This window comes from Vidua chalybeata, chromosome 12 (assembly GCF_026979565.1).
Source record: "Vidua chalybeata isolate OUT-0048 chromosome 12, bVidCha1 merged haplotype, whole genome shotgun sequence".
Taxonomy (NCBI): domain Eukaryota; kingdom Metazoa; phylum Chordata; class Aves; order Passeriformes; family Viduidae; genus Vidua; species Vidua chalybeata.
Window position 1 is genome coordinate 6,524,867 of NC_071541.1, and position 20,361 is coordinate 6,545,227.

Here is a 20,361-nt window from a genome sequence, read left to right on the forward strand (position 1 = left end):
TCACAACCTGGGAATCATCTGATGGTTACCACAGAGCATATTTGCCAGTGCCAGAGCTTGTGGAATGGGAAGAAAAGCTCACCATTTCCAGCAGTGTTTTCAGCTCCAGTACAGAGGGAGCAGAGCTTTATGCTGAGGTCTTTGTGCTGTGTTTTTATCTCGGAGCTCCCTGGACCCATCTGGCCGAGCACAGAGCTGCTGCTGCTGCCAGGCATCGCTCATTGCTGCCGTCATGGCTGGTTTTCTTGTGGCAGCTCCTTCCCTGGACCCTCAGAAGAGGGGCAGACCTAATTCCTTTCTGCCCTCTGGTGTGCTCAGTTGACTTCTAAACTTTTTAAAAATCCCTTTTCAAATCACCTCTTTTTTTCTTTGTCTTACCTTCTGTCCATTTCCACCAACTCCTGGTACCTTCTACTCAGGTATCTTCCACCAAACCTGTTTGTTGAATCTTTCAATTTGTCACTTAGTAGAGGCTGTTTTGATCCATATGCTGAAAAATACCTGATATTGTAATACAAATAATATCACCCATAGGCACTCCTAACTTGTTAGTAAATCTTATCTAGGAAATCAGATTTGCAGTATACTTAAAGAAATATATGTCCATGTGTAAGGCCAAGATTTATTTTTCAAGTTCATTACTTCATATTCCAGAGTCATTAATTCGTAATTCCAGAGTTACAGATTTCCTGGTTAAACTTGGAATATCATTTGGCATTTAAAAATCTGTCTTCAATTGTTTCCTCTTGTTTATTTTTGATACTGTTTCCTTTAAAGAGCTTTGCTTGGCAAGAAGGCAGTCAGATCAGTGAAGCTGGTTTACAAACTGTGTTAGAAATGAGATGTTTTAAGAAGTTTTGCATTGTGCCTTTTTGCCATTTTCTGAAAACAGACAATCCTAGTAAAAAGGCATAGTTAAAATTTAGGTGCAGGGAAGGAGCAGGACTGGGGGAACCTTTAGTTGGGAGTGGCTGAGTCTATTTTTTCTAAACCACCAAGTCACTCTTTGTTATTGTCTTCTCTCTGTTGACTGGAATTATATTCTAAGGCCAAAAGAAGCTGTTGAGATTTTAAAGAAAGTTTAAAGGAAGTTTGATGTAATATTCACTATTCTCTCACAGCCTTATTCTGATTAGGCAGTAGTGTATCAAGGAGCAGATAGGAAAATCAGTTGAAGTCAGGAAAAGATGAAATAAAGGAAATGTTATAAGTTTAGGTATTTATAGTAAGAAGTTTGAAGTTCATACCCCTCATTAGAATTGCTCATGTGCATGTGTGTCAATCCAGTGTGTGAGTTAATTTTCCTGCAGCAGCTCGGGAGTGTTAGATACGCCTTTTTGGGACAATGCTGTGTATTGTTATGCAGCACCATACACTGATCACTGTAATTGGTTTTGTAAAGCAAGCAAGCAGAAACTTGTTTTCTCTTTGTGATAAAAATAAGCCGAACTTAACATTTAAAATCAGGTCGTCTGATAAATAATGTAATATGTTGGGATTACGTGGTGTTTTTTCTCCTTCAAAGTGCTTTACAGGTGTTAATCTTAGTGACATTAGTCATTTGTTTTTGATTATCTGAATTTGTGAGGTTTGGGATGACTTTGCTTACCAAAAACTCAAAGGGGGAGGTTTTTGGTGATGTTGGAGTCCATGGCAAAGCTCCCATTAGACTCCAGGAGGCAGCAGGGTTTCACCTAGGTTTTCCACACCAATAGATGCTACAGCTGCTAAGGGTAATTGTTGGTAGCTTGCTCAGACACCAAATAGTTTAATGAATGTTCCTAACATTCATATAAATAATGCATTTGCAGGAACTAATGAATTAACATTACCAGGTCCTGCTGGAGTTTTTCAGTACAAGGCATCCAGTTGAAATAGCAATTGACAAACGCAAGTATCAAAAAGCCCACATGTGCAAAAATCCTACCTTAAGCTCCCAAAATTCCAGATATAAAAATACCCCATTAAAATGTTTGGTTTTTTTTCTGTTGTTGATTTGTTTTTTTTCCCCAAGCTTTAGTATTTATATTCAACTGCCTTTCCTAAACCAATGGGAGGCCAAAGAACTCCAAACAAATCACATTGACCTATGAACACCTGATTCCAAAAGAAGCAGCTTTATAATATTACAGTTCTGATAATGAAGGAGACTCAGCATTGCTGGGGTATGAACATTTTAATTGCCTGCAGAATTTCTAGCTATTGCTGGTGTGATACATGTGAATTGCTGACACTAATCTGTTAGGCATTCGAGGCCCAAGTGTTTTCCCCTCAGCTACCCTTCATTAACTCCATTTGCACTGATTCTCTCCTAGAAATGAGTAAGCAAATGAAGAGATGCCTGTGAAATCTGCTTTTTGGGTCAGCATCAGCTTCACATGAGCTACCCTGCATTTTTGTGGCAGCATGGCCTATCTATGCTATAGCTCGTGTCCCCCAGATAAAAGTGTCATCGGAGCTCCAGAGTTGCTTGGAAGTGTAAAATAGGATAGAACAGTTGCTGATTCATTATTTGGCATTTTGTTACACATTTTGCATTTATTTCAAGGGCTGATATAATCTTCTAAGGTTTTCTGTTATTTCATGAAGCATGCTTTAAGGCCAGGAGGAAACCTGTGCTTTAATTACTAAGGAGATGAACAATTAACATGTTTGGAATAGGGAAATAATGTCAGTTTTGTGTAGTCCTGCATGCTGACAGCACAATAGTGGTGGTGTGCATATTACATGCATGGCTGCCTTTCTGTGGCAGGGAATCTGGATCTGCTTTAGCATCAGTAAGAAAACCAAAACATTTGCTGAATGCTGGAAGAAAAAAACATGGCTGAAATCTCCTCACCAGGGTGTTTTATTGCCAGAACCATCCTATCTTGCAGAAAGCAGTAGGATCTGAGATGAGAATAAAACAGGAGGTTGTTCATCAAATGAAAGATGAGAGCTCTGAAACTCTTTTTGAATGGATTTTTTTGTCCTCCTTAGCTTGCGGTTTTGAAAGTTCATGCTTTTTTTTTTCACCTTATGTTGATTGGGTTTTGGTATTAAATGCTGAAGTGGTGTAAGTGGAGCAACTCAAACCCACACGGTGTTGTTTTATATCAAATGTGATGTGATGTAACACAAGGTGGCACAGCAGAACCTAATACTGTGCATTAGATAAGGCAGATTTAGCTGGAGATGTGCTTCCCACATCTTCATTGGGATTTGCATGGCAGGAAACGGAGCAGACTTGGAGGTGTGCAGCAAGGAGGGTTTCAATCCACTCAGCTTTTCCTCCTACCCTTGCATACTGCTTGGGTGACATTTTGGTGTGCAAGTAAATAATGAGTTTTTATCAGCCACACTGCAGATAGGTGCAGTAGCTGCTGCCTTGATTTGGCATTATAATAACCAGCCATAACAGAAGTAATGAGGTGTCAGAAATCCAAGAAGGGTCTTTGTTTATCACTGTAATTAAATACATTTGGAGAATCATTTAAAGCAATAGCAGGTGGGCAAAACTGAGGAAGAAGGATGACTTTGTAATGGACTAGTCAATGGTTTTGTTCTGAAATTGATTGCTTTTAAATATCTGTTTGCATGTCTCTAAGTCTCTCCATTCTGAATTTAAATGTTTTTCCCATTCTGAATTGGGAATTTATGTTTATTCGTTTTAATGTTTATTTTTTTCTTGGTAGATATTTTTGTGATGGTGATAGTAATTAGGTTATACCAGCTTTAAGAGTCAGTTAACCTGTGCCTTTTGTGCCAGAAGGCCTGCAGTGCATCATAAATTGGGCTTAAAAATTTGGCAGGGCTTGTAGGCCAGAGAGACTTGGAAGAGGAGGCTGAGCTTCAGGGAGGTGACACAGCTGGCTGAGGATACTGGGACTGGTCAGGACCCTGTGGCAGGGAGCACATGAGGGTGATGTTGGTAGGGATGTGCAGGTAAATATCGGTCCTCAGAAGTTTTCTTTCCATCCTTCAGGATTAGTTTCTGAGATGTACAGGTTACATCCTTGAAAGTATATCTAGTCACTGATCTATTTTAATAGAAAACTATTTTCAAACGAATAAAATTATGTTTTGTGAAAGCATCCATAAAACCATTGTCTTCTAGTAGAGCTTTTTTAGTGTGCCATGTGTATGTGCACTCCCCAGGTCTGAATCTGCCTGAGCATTCTGTAAATGCTAGCTTTTTATTAAGGGATGTTATATATTAATAGTAGCATCCAGGTAATGCCAAGAGCCTCTGTACAGGCTGCTCTCCAGATATGAAACAGAAGAGTCTGCCATAAACCACCCAGTTTGAGCACATGGATTTACACCTTGTAGCAGTGCTGTCGTAAGTCTGAAGACAAACACTCTCGCTGAGCAGGATAAATACAGATGTGACTGTAGCAAAATATTCTTTCTCCTCCCTAGTGTCCTCTCTCCTGAGCTTGGAGTGGCAGTGGGGTTGGCCTGGAGGTGCTGCTGCCCTTTGGCACCTCCATGGTCATGGGCAGCAGGGGAGAGGAGCCATGGGACTGGGCGTCTTCAAAACTGCAGCATGCCCCAAAAACTGTGCAAGGGTTTCCAGAAATAAAGCTTGTAAGTGATGGATTTTTTGGGCTTGTGGAAAAGGAAACTTACCCTCATGGATAGCCACACATGTATGATTATGTGTATGAAAAATAGATACATAAAACTGTGTGTACACAGCCCCTTATCTGTGTAAGAAGAATGTGGGGCTCTGTAATTACTTTCCAATTCTGGTATTTAGCCTCTGAAATTTGTAAGATTTCAGAAATTTAATGTCTATGTACATATTTGTTTAAATATCAACAAAGGTTTTCATCTAAGCATATGACTCTGACAGCTTGAGCTTTATGATAAGCACTTCATTTAATGAGCTTCAAAATAAAAATACAAGAACTGCTGACATGCTTTCAACCATAGGCTAGATGGGTAATTGTGACACTAATTCTCAATCTCTTTATTACCTTGCTGTCTTGGAATTATCTTATATATATATATTACTGCATAGTTAAATTTATATTTTCATAGTAATTAAATAGCATTTTATTAGCCTGTATCTTTTTTATTGCTTCTAAAATCAATTCTCATTTGAGATGCTGAAAATATGACTGAGACTTTAATGGCGAGGAATTGTTTAACATCCCAACCAAAAATGAGTATTTGAGGACAATAAAATTTAGCATCTTTAGAGCATCTAGAACTGAAATTCTTCTTAATGGCAATAATGTTCTATGCCTCATTATGCTGTTCATCAGTGACAGTGGGTTAATAATGCCCAAGATGATCTCTTCAAAACATTGCTTTCTTGGCATTAGCATTGAACATTAGCATTAGAAATGTGGCAAATTTCACTGTATTTGGTAGTTACCAAACTTGATTTATGGCAGAGCTATATTACTGCAGTGTAAATTATTCTCTTGCTTAAAGCTTATATTGCATAGCTAATTTTTTTTTTTTTTGCTAGTGCAGTGTCACTCTTGTTATGTAAATCACGATGACGAGCAGAAAAGTTTGGCAGGGACAGGTAGGGGATTTCCTCTTAATTTTTTCTTTCTTTTCCTTATGCTTGCCTCTCTTGCTGCTGATTGTTCTGGTCTGGAAAAGATGAACTTCCATCTACTCTTTTAAATAGTATTTGTCCTTTATTAGAAATTCTTTGGCAATGGGTAATACAGAATCAAGGGGATTGCTTTGTCACCACCAATCTCCTGTCCCCTGCCCCCCAGAGCAGCACTAATGGCTATTAGCATTAATTATTTAAAGTTCCTTGTTCTGCACACAGATCAATGTTCAATACCAGGTATGTGGTTGTGCACCCCCTGACTCCAGTACTTTACCTAAACCTCATCTTTCAAAGTGTCTGTTTTCTTTGATACAGCCTTTGGTTTTTATTCAGCACGGTGTAAGTGCTATTTAGAAAGCTTGAAGGTTTTATTTTTTTTTCCAGGCAGGAACATTTTCTCTGTAAATGTTAACCTTGGGACACAATCCGAAATCTTTATTTTCCTGTGTTTTCCTTCATTTCCAATTAATTTTCAGTGCTGGTGCATTCTGGGCTACAGGTGACATAAGGGCAAAACCTAATGGGTGACCTTTCCTCTTAGACTCACCTATGGCTTGTTCTGCTCTTGGATAGATGATCCACAAGCCGTCCACATGTTGGATGAGTTAATGAGAAGTGAAGAGCTAGAAACAGCTGTTCTTCTCTCTCATGTGCAAAACCACCCCGAAACTGAAAAATGTTGAGCAGTACGCAGACAATTGTAAGCCGTACATAAGATGATAGTCAGGCCTCCAGACTGGCTCTTAGCAATTCCAGGAGCCTTTGTCCTGTGGGTGGGTTGTGCAAGCTACTGAATTGTTCCAACTTCAGCTGAAATCCCATTGAAATAGATAATTTTGTGCATGTGTGTGTGTGGTGAAAAGTGAAGTATTCACAGCAGCTGGCCTCCACATGTCCGAGCTGTTGGGATGGGCTGACTGCATGACTCCTGTAGTGCCTAGAGATAAGTCTTCCATAGGATTCAACTTTAGATAATTTTAACCTACTATCTCTAAAATGCGAGACTGTGGAACGGGGCATGTTGTCTGGTGTCTATTTAGGTAATTTTGGGGCATTTGTGGCCTTCTGAGCTCTCACCAGAAGCAGGCCCAGGCTGTGGTGTGGGTTTCTGGTCGCACATTGCATTCTGTATATGCTCAGCAAAGCACAGTTTGCCATGTTTTGTGGTCTTCCCGTGTTACTTAGGTTGCATAAAGACAAAGGAGATGAGGAAAAAAATGTTCCTTTAAAAATTGCATGTTAGAAACAGCAACACTTGAGGTCAAGTTTTGTCCCCATGTGTTCTTCCATGAACTCATCATAAATAGGGTTAGCAACCTTACAGCTTCCCAAAAGTTTTACCACTCAAGACTGCACAGTTAACACAAATAATCTGAAATAAGCTGAATTACGGATTTAATTCATGGGTCACATCACTCACAACATAACACAGTGTCATGCAACAGAAGTACAGCTCCACATGGGTAATGGCTTTAAGAGTGCTGAAGTCATGCTACAAAACTTGCTTAATGGTTTGCGTTTTTTCCCCCATGTTACAAAATGTAGTTGAGCAGATGGATGCAGCCAGCTGTACACAGAGCTTTAGGGAGTACTGGGGAGAAAAGAGAGAGGGTTTTGTTAAGATAAATGTAATAATCTCTGTGATAATTAGTTTAATTTAGATCCCTGCATCTGACTCATTTTTGACTAACCTTATATGAAGTCTTTCTTGCTTTACTCATGGGTCTGTGAATTTAGTTTGATTACAATCCCTTTTTTTGTTCTTGTGGATTGCTCACTGATCACTGATATTTTTCATTAAGCAGTTGCTTTATTGCATTGTTATTTAGAGAGAAGTAATTTGTGTTTTCTAATTAATTTAATTCTAGGCACATTTAGTAAGTAGCTACAATGAGCCCATTCAAGGGGTTTTAGGTCATATTGACATTGTTTACCAGATGTGCTGAGTTTGTTTTAAAACATTGTTAACTCTGTGGTGGCAACAGCCCTGTGTGATTGCTTGACTCTTCCATCTTCTCTAATCTGTATCTCCAACCCCCCCCAAAATTAGAAGATGCATTTCAGGTACTAATGAGACATGCCTATAGGTATCAAATCACAGGGAAATTATATTGCAATGTTGGTATAAACTATTACTATTCTGGCTTCTCCTAGCCAGGGATGTGAAGCCATTTATACACCCACCAAAAAGCTGGATAATGCCAAAAAGATGCAGACTGGGTGTTCAGTCTATGCTTGGCCCATTTACCTCTGAAAAAGTTGCAGTGAGGCTTCAGGAGAGAATAGGGCAGCCAGGAGACTGAGCTTCCAAGCAAGGCATGGCGTGAGCAGTGATGAATTCCATGTTAATAGAATCCTAAGGCCAGTGCTGTAATTCACAGCTGTCACTATCCCAAATTCATGGGTTTGGGAAATGTTTTCACCAGCAGCTTTTTGGAAAAGCTCGGCATTTCCTTGCTAGTGGAGCTCCCAGGATTTGGGAGTTATTCAAGCACTTCGTGTTCATCACTGTTAAATACTGTATCCATTCCATCATCTAAGCATGAAAATTCCCCATTACACCTATCATTTGCTCATTTGGCCTGCTGTGCCAGGAACTGGAGTTCTAAAATGAGAACCTAATTAGATGAATAAATAATATATTTTCACAAGAAAATGTACAGGCAGGTTATTCCCCTGACTATAAGCTTGTCCCATGAAAAACTACCAACATTTGTTAACGTGTTCTGCAGTCACTTATTTTGGTAAGAAGTAAATTATTGCTTGTTCTGCAGCAAAGTCTGGCACAGAGCAGTGACACTGTAAGATTCATTGGCCTCTGAAGGACCCACCAAACAAAAGCCTTTATGTGTTTCCATTTATTTTTCAACTGTTTTCCATCTCTTTGGGGTTGGAACAGCCAACATTAATGACAAACTTTGAAGGGAAGGTTTGTTCAGTAGTTCATACTTACTAAATTTTAACATTTAATTCTTGTGATTCAGTAGACTGAATTCTGATACAATTTGACCCAGCAGCTCACCTGCATTTCCACTTTATTTTTTGGAGGGAACATTTAAAATGCTGTTAAATCTTTTCTGTGTCATGCTGGTCTGTTAAGGGTGTGTGTGTGCATGGAGATATGTTCTATGTATTGATTTAATAGGAAAGATCATCTCTAGGAAAAGGAGAATAAACGTGTGTGCATGCATGTGGAATGAGGGAGAGAGAGAAGAGAATCTCAATCTGTGTGTTTATCTCTGTGATAAATGATGCCTGCTAAAAATGTGACTTGCCATGAACGTTATGAAGTGTTTTCCTCTTTAAGGGTATTATACAAACACATCAGCAGAAATGAAGCTGCAGTCTCGATTGTTCAGTTCAAACAGTTTGATGTTTCGTTGTCCCTCAATCAATCAGTGCCTGGAGGTGTATCAGCTATTGACTGGGAATGCATCAGAGTGACATGCAGAGCACAGATATTCCTCAAAAGCTTGAAAATATTTAATTTAAAATACTCATTACAGTATGCATCTCAGTCTGAGAGCAGCAAACTGAGCTCTGATTATAATTTTTCATTGTGATCTTCCCTATTCAGTGCTAACATCTCCCAAATTACCTTAAAATAAGCATCTTCCTAGACAGATTTGTAATTCACTTGCATTGCTTCTTTTATTCTCTGTGTAAAAGTTATATGAGGGCATGGGGTTTCGAATAAACAAAATGCATAAAGTAGAAAACGTAATGCGGCATAAATGCCACATAAATCACATCCTAAAGACAAAAGCAGATTTCAAACATCTGAATTACTGAGCACTTAATGTAGAGTGTAATCTGTGTTTTGGTTTATGTTTGTTTCTGGAGTGTCACAAAGAGAAAAAAAAAAAATATGGGGGGGGTTTCCTCACTCTTCCAACCGCGGGGGAAAAAGGGAGGTCTTGACCCCAAGAAAGAGCTTGTCCTGCATTGTAGGTAAATCCCCAGACAAGTGTCTCCTTTGCTGCTGGCAGCTAGGCTCTATGCACAAGTAGCTAATTGAAATATCACTTGAGTTCTCTTGCTCATCACAGACTGAGTAAGAAGCTGCTTCAAAATGCAAAATTATCCTTGAAAAAACCTTCCCTGGTGCCCTCCCGGTGTTTGTTCCTTTACATCACCTGCAATCTGTGTAAGCCCCACTTCTCCAAGCTCCCTAGCATCCCCCCAGGGGTCAGGGCACCGGTAGTGCTGTTCTCAAGCCACAGCTTTCTGAAATTGTACCTAACAGATGAAATCTCAAAGACGTACGCTTAGGATGCACAGGAAGGAAAACCTGTGTTTTTTTCAGTAACGTTCATAATTTTAGGGAGAAAAGCTTATTCTTCCTCATGCTTTTGTTTTCCTTTGCCCAGCCCACACCTCTCGGCTCAAACCCAACGCACATTTTTCCATTCAAAAAAATCAATTTCTAGAGAAATACTTTTTAAAAAATCAACCTGTTCCCCCTGCGCCACTGCGATTGGTCCGATCAAAATCGCCGAGCCGATCACGTCAAAAGGAAAGAGCCCCAGCTTAATTGTGAGCTAAGCCTCCTGTAATCCAGGGGAGCATTTGAGATTCTGCCCAGGCAGGCGCTGGGTTTGGGCAGCCGCTGAGGGCTGTGGGTTTCTCTCGCAGCCTCCCGGCTCTGCAGCACAAGTCAGCATAGCTAATGCAGACAGAGCTCTCCCCCCGCTGCCTGCTCCCCAGCTCTCGCTCGCTCTGCCTCTCGCCGGGCTTTGATTCGATATGAACAGACTGCTAACTCCGATGCGAGAGCGAGAGCTGACATAACTCTGCAGATGGCTACCTTCGGATGATACACCTAGGGATTTTTTCTTTAAGGGAAGGTAACGCTTAATGCTAATGTTTATTTTTCCCTTGTTGCCATTTTTCAGGACTGCCAGTCCCAAAGAAGAGCCCAAAGTCGGTAAGCACTTTTCAGCTACTATTTCTGTCTGTTTGTCTGCTTTGAAGGAAAAAAGCACGAGTTTGGCTTGTTTGCTTTTCTGGTTCTCGATTGTTTTAAGTTGTCCTTCTGTTGCAACCATGATTACCTTGCACGGCTCCTGCTGCATGGGGAGATGAGAGGGGGATGCAGTACGGAAGGGGGACTTGTTTGCAAATAAAGCCTCAGGTTTACAAATCCGCTTCCCTGACAGATGAGCTTCTCTGTCATTTAACTTACCCAAAAAAAAAAAAAAAAAAAAAAAGCTATTGTTTCCTTTTGGAAAGATGGGAGGCTCCACCTTCTTGCCAGATTCCAATTCCTGTCGGGTGCTCATAGGCACCAACCTTTTCCATTAACTCAATGAGTTTTCTTGAGTATCTTGGGCTGAATTATTAACAGAATGGAGAAGCGTGCACCTTGTCGGGAGAGACAATGCATGAACAGAGCATGGTTACAGTTCCCAGGGAATACAGCCAGATGTCCGAGTGCCTGCTCTGGAGGCGTTTCCATACTGAGCAGGATTGTCCTGCAGGTGTAAGATTCCTCATTTTTTAAAAAAGCAACAACAGAACAATATTTTCTTGTCCCCCTGAATGTATTTCCATGTAAAGCTGTTACCTGGAAACATCTTAGCATCTTAGCTAGCAGCACAGAAGCTGTGATCTCAAGTATCGTTAAAGCTCCATGAATGATATGGAAGAAATTAATATGCTATTTGTATGCAACAAAAAGCAATGCTTTATTTTTAAAGGGAATGAAATACCTAAAGCCTGAAAGTTTGCAGTTATCTGTTGAGTGTGGGTGAGAGACAAAATTCTCTGCCAGGAGCTTTGGGGAAGCAAAGCAAGTGAGGTATTTGCCGTGCTGAAAGATGGTGTGAAACTTCACCAACGGTCCCTGGTGGTGCCAAAACCTGCAGATGGGCACAGCCCACCTCGCCGCAAACCTGGGCAAGAGGTTTAGGAAGCGGCTGAGCAGAAGGCTCTTGCTTCTCATACGAGCTCTCTGCTCATCCAAAAAGAAAGCCCTGAAATAATTAATGTGATTCTGATGGCTTAGGGCAGCACTGATTAAAGTCATGTGAGCCCAGGCCTCTACCATTGTCAGCTCGCATTAATGTTGGGAGGCAGAAGTGCGGGGTGTGCTCCTCGCAAATCACAGCACTGTCAGCCCTGCCCGCTCGCCGCTGTCACACGCGGGGGTTGTTTCAGCCCTCGGTGAGCCCGAAGCGAGTGTGTAAAATACAGACGTGTCTGGCACGTTTCTGTTCTCTGCCTCCACTTTCTCCCCCGGTCAGAGCAGGATTGGCTGCACGCGATCTGGGCTATGACTTCTGTCATTAAACCAGCCCTAATCCATCAGCCTCGGTCTTCCCAGAGCGTGCATGCTCCCACTTTGCCACACACACAGCGGGATCCTGCTGTGTCAGGCACCGCTCTGGTTGACACTGAGCTATGCACAGTGAAAATCTGAGCAGCATGTAAATCCATGGCAGGATAGTCCAGCCTTGGTGAACAAAGAGGCTGCTTACAAACAGGTGTAGCTGTGCAACAGCAGATTTCTCTCTGCTGTTTGCTCTGAGGAGCTTGTCAGCCTGGGAAAAGCTGACATTCCTTCGCATGCCTCTCCCAAGCCTTTTCAGGGTTCCTTCAGTGATTTTTCCTAGGGTCCTAGGTGGTGCTGTTGCTTCTAAAGCACAGGATTCCCAAAAAGCAGAGCCTCCTGTTCCCCTGGCCGCACACGGGGTGGTCGGCAGCGCCGTTAGCAGTGATGTTGTGCTGACTGCAGCATCCTGCGGCCGCTCCTCGGAGGGCAGAGCCAGCGGGGCACAGCTGCTGCAGCCGCTCCTTCCTCCCCGGGCATCGCTGGCATGTGGGGGGATGAGCGTGGAAACATGGAGCAAAGTGCCTCGGGGCGTCTGTGTACAGAGGAGGAAACTCCTCGGGCTCTCCGGGCTGGATTTACACCAACCCCAGAGCTCGCGTGGCGACAGTCAGAGGCAGGGAAGGGGTGGTGTCCAACACTGTCCATCCTTGGTTTGTTGAAGCGCTGCTGCTCCACCGTAGGGAGTCCAGCCTGACCTTCCTGGCCATGAGGATTCCCACTCAAGACAGTCAAGAGCCAATCCGGCCCCGCTGGCATGGACCCTGTCTGGGATCCCATCTCTGAACTGTGCCCGTGTGTTTCCCGGGGATGCCCTCAATCCCAGGGACTCCAGATTGATGCTGTACTGGCAGTGATGGGGTGAACACAGGAGCTGCCATCAGAGCCGTGTGCCAGGGGCTGTCCCCAGCCCAGCACAGCTGTGGGGCTTGGGGGGACGTGCTGCCCATTGCCCCCGTGCCCTTTGCTCAACATTTCCCTTTTCCAGCATTCCTTGTACAATAAACAAGCTGCAGTTAGAGGACAGCACACATCGAGCTGGGAGCAGTTGGCTTTGATCTTAGCTTGTGCTTGTTTTTTGTTTCTTCTGCTGCATCAGGGAAGTCACGACTCAGGTGTCCATATTCTTCTGCTTTGCTCAGGAGATGAACCTTCTCTCGTTCCCTCATATCCTTTCCCAAAGCCCAGACACATTCCCCCTTACTGCCAGTGGCTGGTATTCATTCCTTAAGCAAGTCCTATTTTCTGTTCTCAGCCCCCAGTCCTGCATTCCCCAAAGGCCACCTTCAAGCTGTTGGTACCTCCTGGCTGTGGTGAGGTGTTAAAGCTGTAAGAGGTTTGTTGGTGCTGGGGCTGTGACACAGCCTGGGAAGTTTTCTTGTCTTCAGCTTAGTTTTGCTGGGCTGTATTTGTCAGTCTGTGTGTATCTTCTGACAAACTTTGCTCTTCTCGGATTTTAAGGAGAGTTTTTCAGCCTTGGTGAAAGAGCTAAATTAGTAAAAAAAACCCTTTCCAGCCATACATGGGACTGGACATGTCCAAGTTCTTTATTCCCTTTCCCCTCACCAAGGACATGCTCCCAGCAGCTCTCTGTGCTGCTTCTTTTTTTTTTTTTTTTTAATTTCCTATTGATGATTTTTTAGATTAAAATGAATAATATTTTGTATTGAGCATCAGAGATATACATTCTAAGCATGAAAAGTCTCTAGTATAGCATTTTCCCCTGCAAATATCCTGCTATAACATGGATGAAAACAAACTTTTTTTTCTTTTTTTTTCCTTGTTGCTTGCATCAAAATACTCCACAAGGGGGCAGAGATTCCCACTTCCAGCTCAGTTTGCTGTCACTGCCAGGACCAGCTTCTCCAAAAAGCTCTACAGCACAAAATCTGCAGCTAGATCATTAGAAGATGGGATCACTGCAGGGGGGATAAGATGCTAAGTTCTTCTAAAAATCTGATGTTTTTCTTTTGGATTTAAATAAGTGCATTTTCAGCATAGCTGACTTGTAACCAAAAATGCAATTCCTCTGCACAGCTAGTCCCAGACAAGAGATTTACCTCATTTTTTGGGTGGATAAGCAGCACCAGGGACTCTGCCAATGTCCTGATTTTGGAAGAGGAATTGGTTCCACAGCGAGTTTGTACAAGACATCCGTCTTCATTTAGAGCCCAGGGGCTTGGGTAGGGCATGAGAAGCTCCAGATTCCCATGTATTTATTTTGTCATGGCTGTAAAACAGTATCAGTATTTTATCCCATCACCTGTATTTAAGTGTGCAGTCTGCCTAAATGGACTCGAGGTAGTCACCTTGATTTCTAACCACTTGGTAAAGGTCTTTCTGGTGAGCCACTGATGCTTTATCAGCAGCTCTGGAGAAGATCTCTCAAGAATCAGGGGTGCTGTTCCTGGCTCAGGTAGTTCAGTACCCCATGCTCTTCATAGCTCCTGGCAGAGCTCAATACAGTTCAGCTGATCTGCTTTACTGGACTCAGAAAACCACGATCAGCACCTCAGGGTGAGCTCAGAACCTCCTGCTCTGTCACCAGCCAGACCCTGTGCTCATCTGCTGTTTTGTGCCCATGTGTATGAACCAAGCAAGCTGGACAGTAAGATTCAGACCCAGGAGGATTGGTCCTAAAGCCCGGCACAAGGCAGGAGATGGACAAGCCATCCTTTAGTTGGCATTTGGTCAGCTCATCCCTCTTGGGAAAGCTCTACGTGTACCAGGACACCAACTTCATCTGAGAAGTGCCCGTGGCAGGGACCAGGATGGTCAGACCCCCGCAATTCCTCATGGCTATGACGTGCTGAAGCTGCTGCAACATGTGCAAAGAAGTTTGGCCCCAAACCTTTTTGGCCTTCTCTGGCTATATGAAAGTCAATAAATATTGTCCTGAATTAATTTAATCACACACATTCCTTATTACCATGGTTACGTTGTCCTTGCTCTGGTCCCCTCTCAACCTCCTAAACAGAGATGTTTCGGGCTTTTTGAAGGAGTTATTTCTTTGGAAAACCACCAGTCCCACTAAAGAGGTTATCACCTATTTCTTGAAAAATACCTATTTTTGCAATTGCTACTCCAGTTTAATTAGAGGTAGTTTTGCTTGAGATATGCTGACACCTCCATTTGCAATCCAAAATACAAAACAGAATTCAGTTTGTTCAAAATGTAAACCTTTTTTATCACAAAGTGAGAGCACTTTTTGAAGTTCAAACTTTATTTATTTTTAAATCAGAAAGCTTTCTGAGAGTTCTTATTATTTCCCTAAGGGCTGAATAAAGCATTTTAGTCCCTGTCCTCCACATTCTGTAACCAGCTATTTCCAGTGAGATTGGCCTGAAGTTTTACAAGATTCTTGTAGTTATTTTAGAAGTTTGGCTAAACAAACCAATCCAGATGGCTGGACTGAGAGATGTATTTTTTTAAAGTTGATTATCCCCAGCATAGCTGTTTTTAAATGGCTTCATTAAAAATTGAAGGGCTGCATGTGAATTAGCTTAATTTGCCACTTAAAAAGCTAAAAAATGTTGGAAATTGGTTTAGATATTTGTATTTGAAAGTCTGCAGATGAGTAATCACAGCAGGTAAGCTTTGTTCAAAATTGCTTTAAAGGACAAAGGCAATTTCACATTCTAGTCAATCGAAATACCCTTTAAAAAGATGGTGGATCAACAACTCAAATTCAGGGCTGAAAGGTCAACATTATTTGGGCTGTTGAAGATGGGATTTTTTCTTAGCATAAACCTAAAGAACGTGCAACCTCACAATAATTTTACCTGGGTTTTGGGGTTTTTTTAAGACTTTAAAAGAGAGCACTTTGTATAGTTACTCTCTGCTCTGTACTTAATTCAGCTGTTCTGTGATGGAGCGTTGGCTGCCTGGGTCTCATGTTCAGAGTGAGCCAAGGGGTGCTCAGACCTGTGGCCAGTGAGCCCCCCATGCAAATCAGTCTGGGTCTGCTGCTGGCTTCTCTCCCTACCCCAGCTTGGGTTCCTAGAGTGAAGTACCTGAAAGCACAGATTTTTGTTGCAGTTTTCAGATACCCTCTGCCAGCAGGAGGCTTAAATTTCCACCTGAGGTTTATTGGTGTTTGTAGCTGACCCCTTTTCTGCTGGGAAATAGTGGATGTTGGATAAACAACCTGTGGGATGCTGTTTTTCCAGCCACCCTCTGTGTCACAGCAGCCCTGGGAACACAATTCCCTGTTCCAGAGCAGGTGGGAGATTGCACTCAGCCTTGGTGGCAATCCAAGGTTCATCTCAAAAGAGCATTAAAAAGCATTTGCTGCACAGTGTGGGGAGCTCTTGTTGAGGATTTTGCTGCATATTGAGCAGTACAAATCCTGGCAATGCAAATGTGACTTGTGCTTCATTTGAGCACAGTTGTGAATTTGAGTTAAGAACTTTATACCTTGCTTAGCTAAATAGTAAGCAGTCAGAACTCTTGACATGCTACTTTGGAATAAGCCCTGAGTTTAGATGGATGCATTTTTTTTCCTATTTTAATATACTTGATTAAAACAAATTAAACTTCAAATAGATATTTTCACAGTTGATAAGGTCTGCAGAAGTCCCTTGGATGCTCTGGGGAGCAGAGCCATTAAAGGGGTACTCTGTTGTTCACAGACTTGTAATGTGGGGAGTTGCAAGAGCTGCAGAGAAAAAGTGATCTTGAACAGTAAGGGCTGTGCCTGAATCTGTTTCAGGGAGACAGTCTGAGTTTTCACAGTGAAATCTGGTAGTTCATCCATTTTCTTTCAGGCTCAAGTTAGACTCAGATGTTATCTGAAGAGAAGGTGGTTGAGATTTTCTTCCTTAATTCAGGAAAAAATAAGTGCATTGAAACTAGTAACTTATAATGAGATTTAGATCTGTCTTACATGTGAGAAGGAAAAATGCCTTTTTTTTTAATGACGAATTACTTTGTTTTGTATGTCTCTTTCTGTCAGTCTGCCCATCAGAATCTGTCACCGGGGAATTCAACTGTACCCAGCATTAACCGGCTAGCAGCAAAACTGTGACTTACATATTTACTTACGTGCATGCAGAAAAGCCTGATCAAAGAAGGGAGAAAAATTGATGGAAAACACCCACTCAGCGACCAATAACCGTCTGTTCTCTCCCTTTCCACTCACTCTCTTCCTTACAGCAACCACTTGAAAGGAAAGACAGCCAAAACAGTTCCCAGCAGAGCGTCTCGAGCCACCGCAGCGGGCACACCGCGTCCCCCGCGCACAGCACCCAGGTGCTGCCAGACTACGCCGCCCCGGAGGCGCCGGCCGCCGACCAGCCGGACACTTCTGGGCAGAAAAAGCCAGATCCATTCAAAATCTGGGCCCAGTCCAGGAGCATGTATGAAAGCCGACGTGAGTATGAAGCAGGTGTAGTTGCTAAGGCTACGGCGCCAGCAGCTGCTCCCTGTGTATTTTCTTTGCAAAGAAATGAATCTTTTAGGTTTCTGCTGGAAGTGTAGGGCTTCTGCTGGTTAATTTGGTGCCTGTCAATGAGTTCCACTTGGTAGAGCTGCAATTTGCTGTCTCACGAGGATTGGGTTTAGATCATCTCTAGGAAAGGGCACAGAGACCAAAGCTTAATATGAAAAATCCCTTTAAAATTAAAGACTGTCTTTTCCCCTACGTTTTTATTGTGCTTTTAAATTAGGCCGGAGGAGAATTTTCAAGTTTGTTATCCAGATCCTAACCTCTTTTTTGAGGTTAAGATTGATGATCTGATATGCATAGGAATTTCAGTAAGGAGGGGAAGTATTTAGTTTGCTGAAATTCATATCAGATGCTTTTCAGCCTCACTCTGGGGAGGAGAAAATCCAGCTGAGCCATTTTACTTTGACCAGAGTGGACACTTTAACAATACAGTTATTAAATGCATATTTTAAGTGGCTTTTATGGCAATTAATAATCTGCACACTTAGCTAATAATTCATCAGGGTTTTGACTCTGTTCCAAGACTATAAATGTGGTTTCAATCAGTTTCTTCTCGGGAAACAAAATAAACATATTGGCTTTGCTTTAATTACGCTGGTGAAGATGATCAAATCTGTAAAAGCTTCTTAAAGAGTTAGAGTGTTAGGTTCATTTTGAAAGGCAGTAGTTACTTTAGTTAAGAAAAGGAGTTTCAAAGTCTTAGTGCTCTGAGAGTTATCACCCACAGTTTGATTTTATTGTCTAACTGGAAATTGGTAAAACCAGTAAGAAATTAACCTTTACCTCAGAAAGAAAAATGGTAGGACTTTTTTTTACTGACAAAATGAATCACTTTGAAGTCTTATATCCTGGGAAAATTAAATCATGAGTCACAGTTTCTTGGCTGAAGATGCATCTCTTTGGGTTGAATGTCTCAGCAATGCAGTTTGTAGGTGTCTCTGCTTTTGTGCACTGCTTCCCTTCCCGTCCTTTCCTAGGGATTGGGGTACCGACCCTGTGGGCTCTCAGGCCAGGTCACACTGATCTGCAGACTGCAGATCACTGAAATAGGAAAAAGGGGCGAGAGCTGAGGGACAGCAGCTGCTGAGCCCTGCAGAGCTGTGGGCAGAGCTCCTCCTTCTCCTGCCTGGGTGGACAAGTGTCCCATGGCACTGGCCTTCCCGCTGCCCAGCCCGCGTGGTTCCTGCTGGCACTGTGCTGCCATTCCCTCTGACCCCCTGCAGCTACTTGGTTAATGTCTAATTAACTGTTTAACTCACACTAATTAGTCATTAGTATCAGCTTAGCAGCCTTAACTCCTGCCTGTCTTTCCTGATAAAACCCAAGACTGATCTGGAGAAAGCCTGAAGTTCACAGGCAGGCAGTCACCCTTCTGTGTCACCTCCAACACCATGTGCTAAATCCTCTCTCTTTCCTCGATGGCTGCAGTTATCCTGTAGAGGTTTTGTCCTTGGCTGGGACTAGAGCCCTTCCAGAGGCCTTTTCACAGTCTCTTGACCTGCTGGCTTCCCACAACCCATCTTTTTCTTGTGCCACAATCCTCACTGCTTGGGCCTGTTGCTAGACTGGGATCTGCTACACCCCTTCAGCTTCCCTGTCTCACCTTTCCATAGTCCAGCATCTCTGTAGTGGAGCTGATCCTCTTCTCCTGCTTCAGTCCTTGTCTCTTGCATCTTCTACCAGATAAAACCTGTTTGAACATCGGTGCTTTTCTATGACCTTTTCATCGCATTGCTGTTCCCTTCCAGGAAGGTGTTTTTCTGAGATTTCTTGGTTTCATAGATAGGGTTTTTTTTGAGATGGTGGAAGTGTGTGATATGGTCATATCTCCTTTTAAACCATTAGAGGTGTCCAAGAGCCTGTGAATTTCCACCCTAAGCTGGAGTGAAACATATTCCCTGGGGATTAACCTGCACTCTTAGCTAGTGACATGGCTTTGCTGTGGGTAATGAAATGTGAAGAAAAGCAGGAAAGATAAGTAAAAAATTGAGTTGGATGTGCTCTTCTACTTTTGTGGTCTGATCCGAAGCATGACTGGTGGTTTTACTTCGAGGTCAGCGGTCAGCTCCTTCTTCCCTCACCAAGCCCTTATTTATCGCCGGTCTCATAAGTAGAGTCTGTGGTTCACAGCTGAAACCTGGCTCTGCTGCCCGGGGGGCTTGGGGTGAAGTCCTGTGTTTCTTTTCCTTTGTTATGAACTTGAATCATCCCTTTGAAACTCATTCCCAGTGTTTCCCAAGCGTGGCTCTCAGGTTATTTGTAGGGAGCTCTGCTGACACTGAGCAGCAGAGTGTGTGATGGGGAGGAATCATTCCCCAGGGACTCCAGTTCCCTGTCTGTCAGCTCCACCTGTGCTGCTGTTCTTGTTTTTACCCAGCTGCAGTTGGGTTTAACTCCAGTGCCACCTTTGGCTAGTAGGGAAACAGTCACATCTTCTCTTTCTCCTTTACTTGGGCACCCACCCATTCCCTCAGGCTTTGGGACTGTCATCTCCAGTGACAGCTTTGGGTGCTGGGTGTGACTCTCTCTGCAGCCTTCTGATGGAGGTGTGAGCAGAACTGAGTGAATATCTTATGCACAGCAGGAGGATGTCACCCTAGTGCCAGGGCTGAGGGTGGGTGACACATCCAGTAACCAGGGAATTTGGTGGGTTCTAGAAGGCTCCACCACTTGAGGAGCCCCAGCAGAGCTCTTCTGCCACTCAGGCCAGGGCTTGCCCTCTGTTAATTGCTGGCCTTAAATTTTAAAAAGCCTGAAAAGGGTTATAGGATGTTCTTCTATAGAATTTTCTTCAGGGTTTTGAATCCTCAATAAGTGGACTGAAAAACAGGAACAAGCCTTTGTGTTGAGGTATATGATGAATTTAAGAAGGACAGAATTTTAGAGTGTTAGATCATCTTAAGTGGTTTATTTTGTCCCATTTTTGAAATTTTTGAGCATAAAAAGAGCATAGTACAGTTTTTCAAGTGCAGTTGACACAAGAAGATGAATTCATTAGCTCCAGCCCAGACAGATTTTTTTTCA

The 20,361-nt window shown here is 42.7% G+C and overlaps 1 protein-coding gene across 7 annotated transcripts in view; it reads left to right on the forward strand.

Moving 5' to 3' along the window:
- Window positions 1-20,361, forward strand: part of MAGI1 (membrane associated guanylate kinase, WW and PDZ domain containing 1) — a 333,108-nt gene that overhangs the window by 285,602 nt on the left and 27,145 nt on the right. For all 7 annotated transcript variants that reach the window (XM_053953674.1, XM_053953675.1, XM_053953679.1 and 4 more), the window contains 2 exons: window positions 10,456-10,487; window positions 17,046-17,262. In XM_053953674.1, coding sequence (XP_053809649.1) covers window positions 10,456-10,487; window positions 17,046-17,262 — 249 coding nt within the window. The remainder of the gene's footprint in view (window positions 1-10,455; window positions 10,488-17,045; window positions 17,263-20,361) is intronic.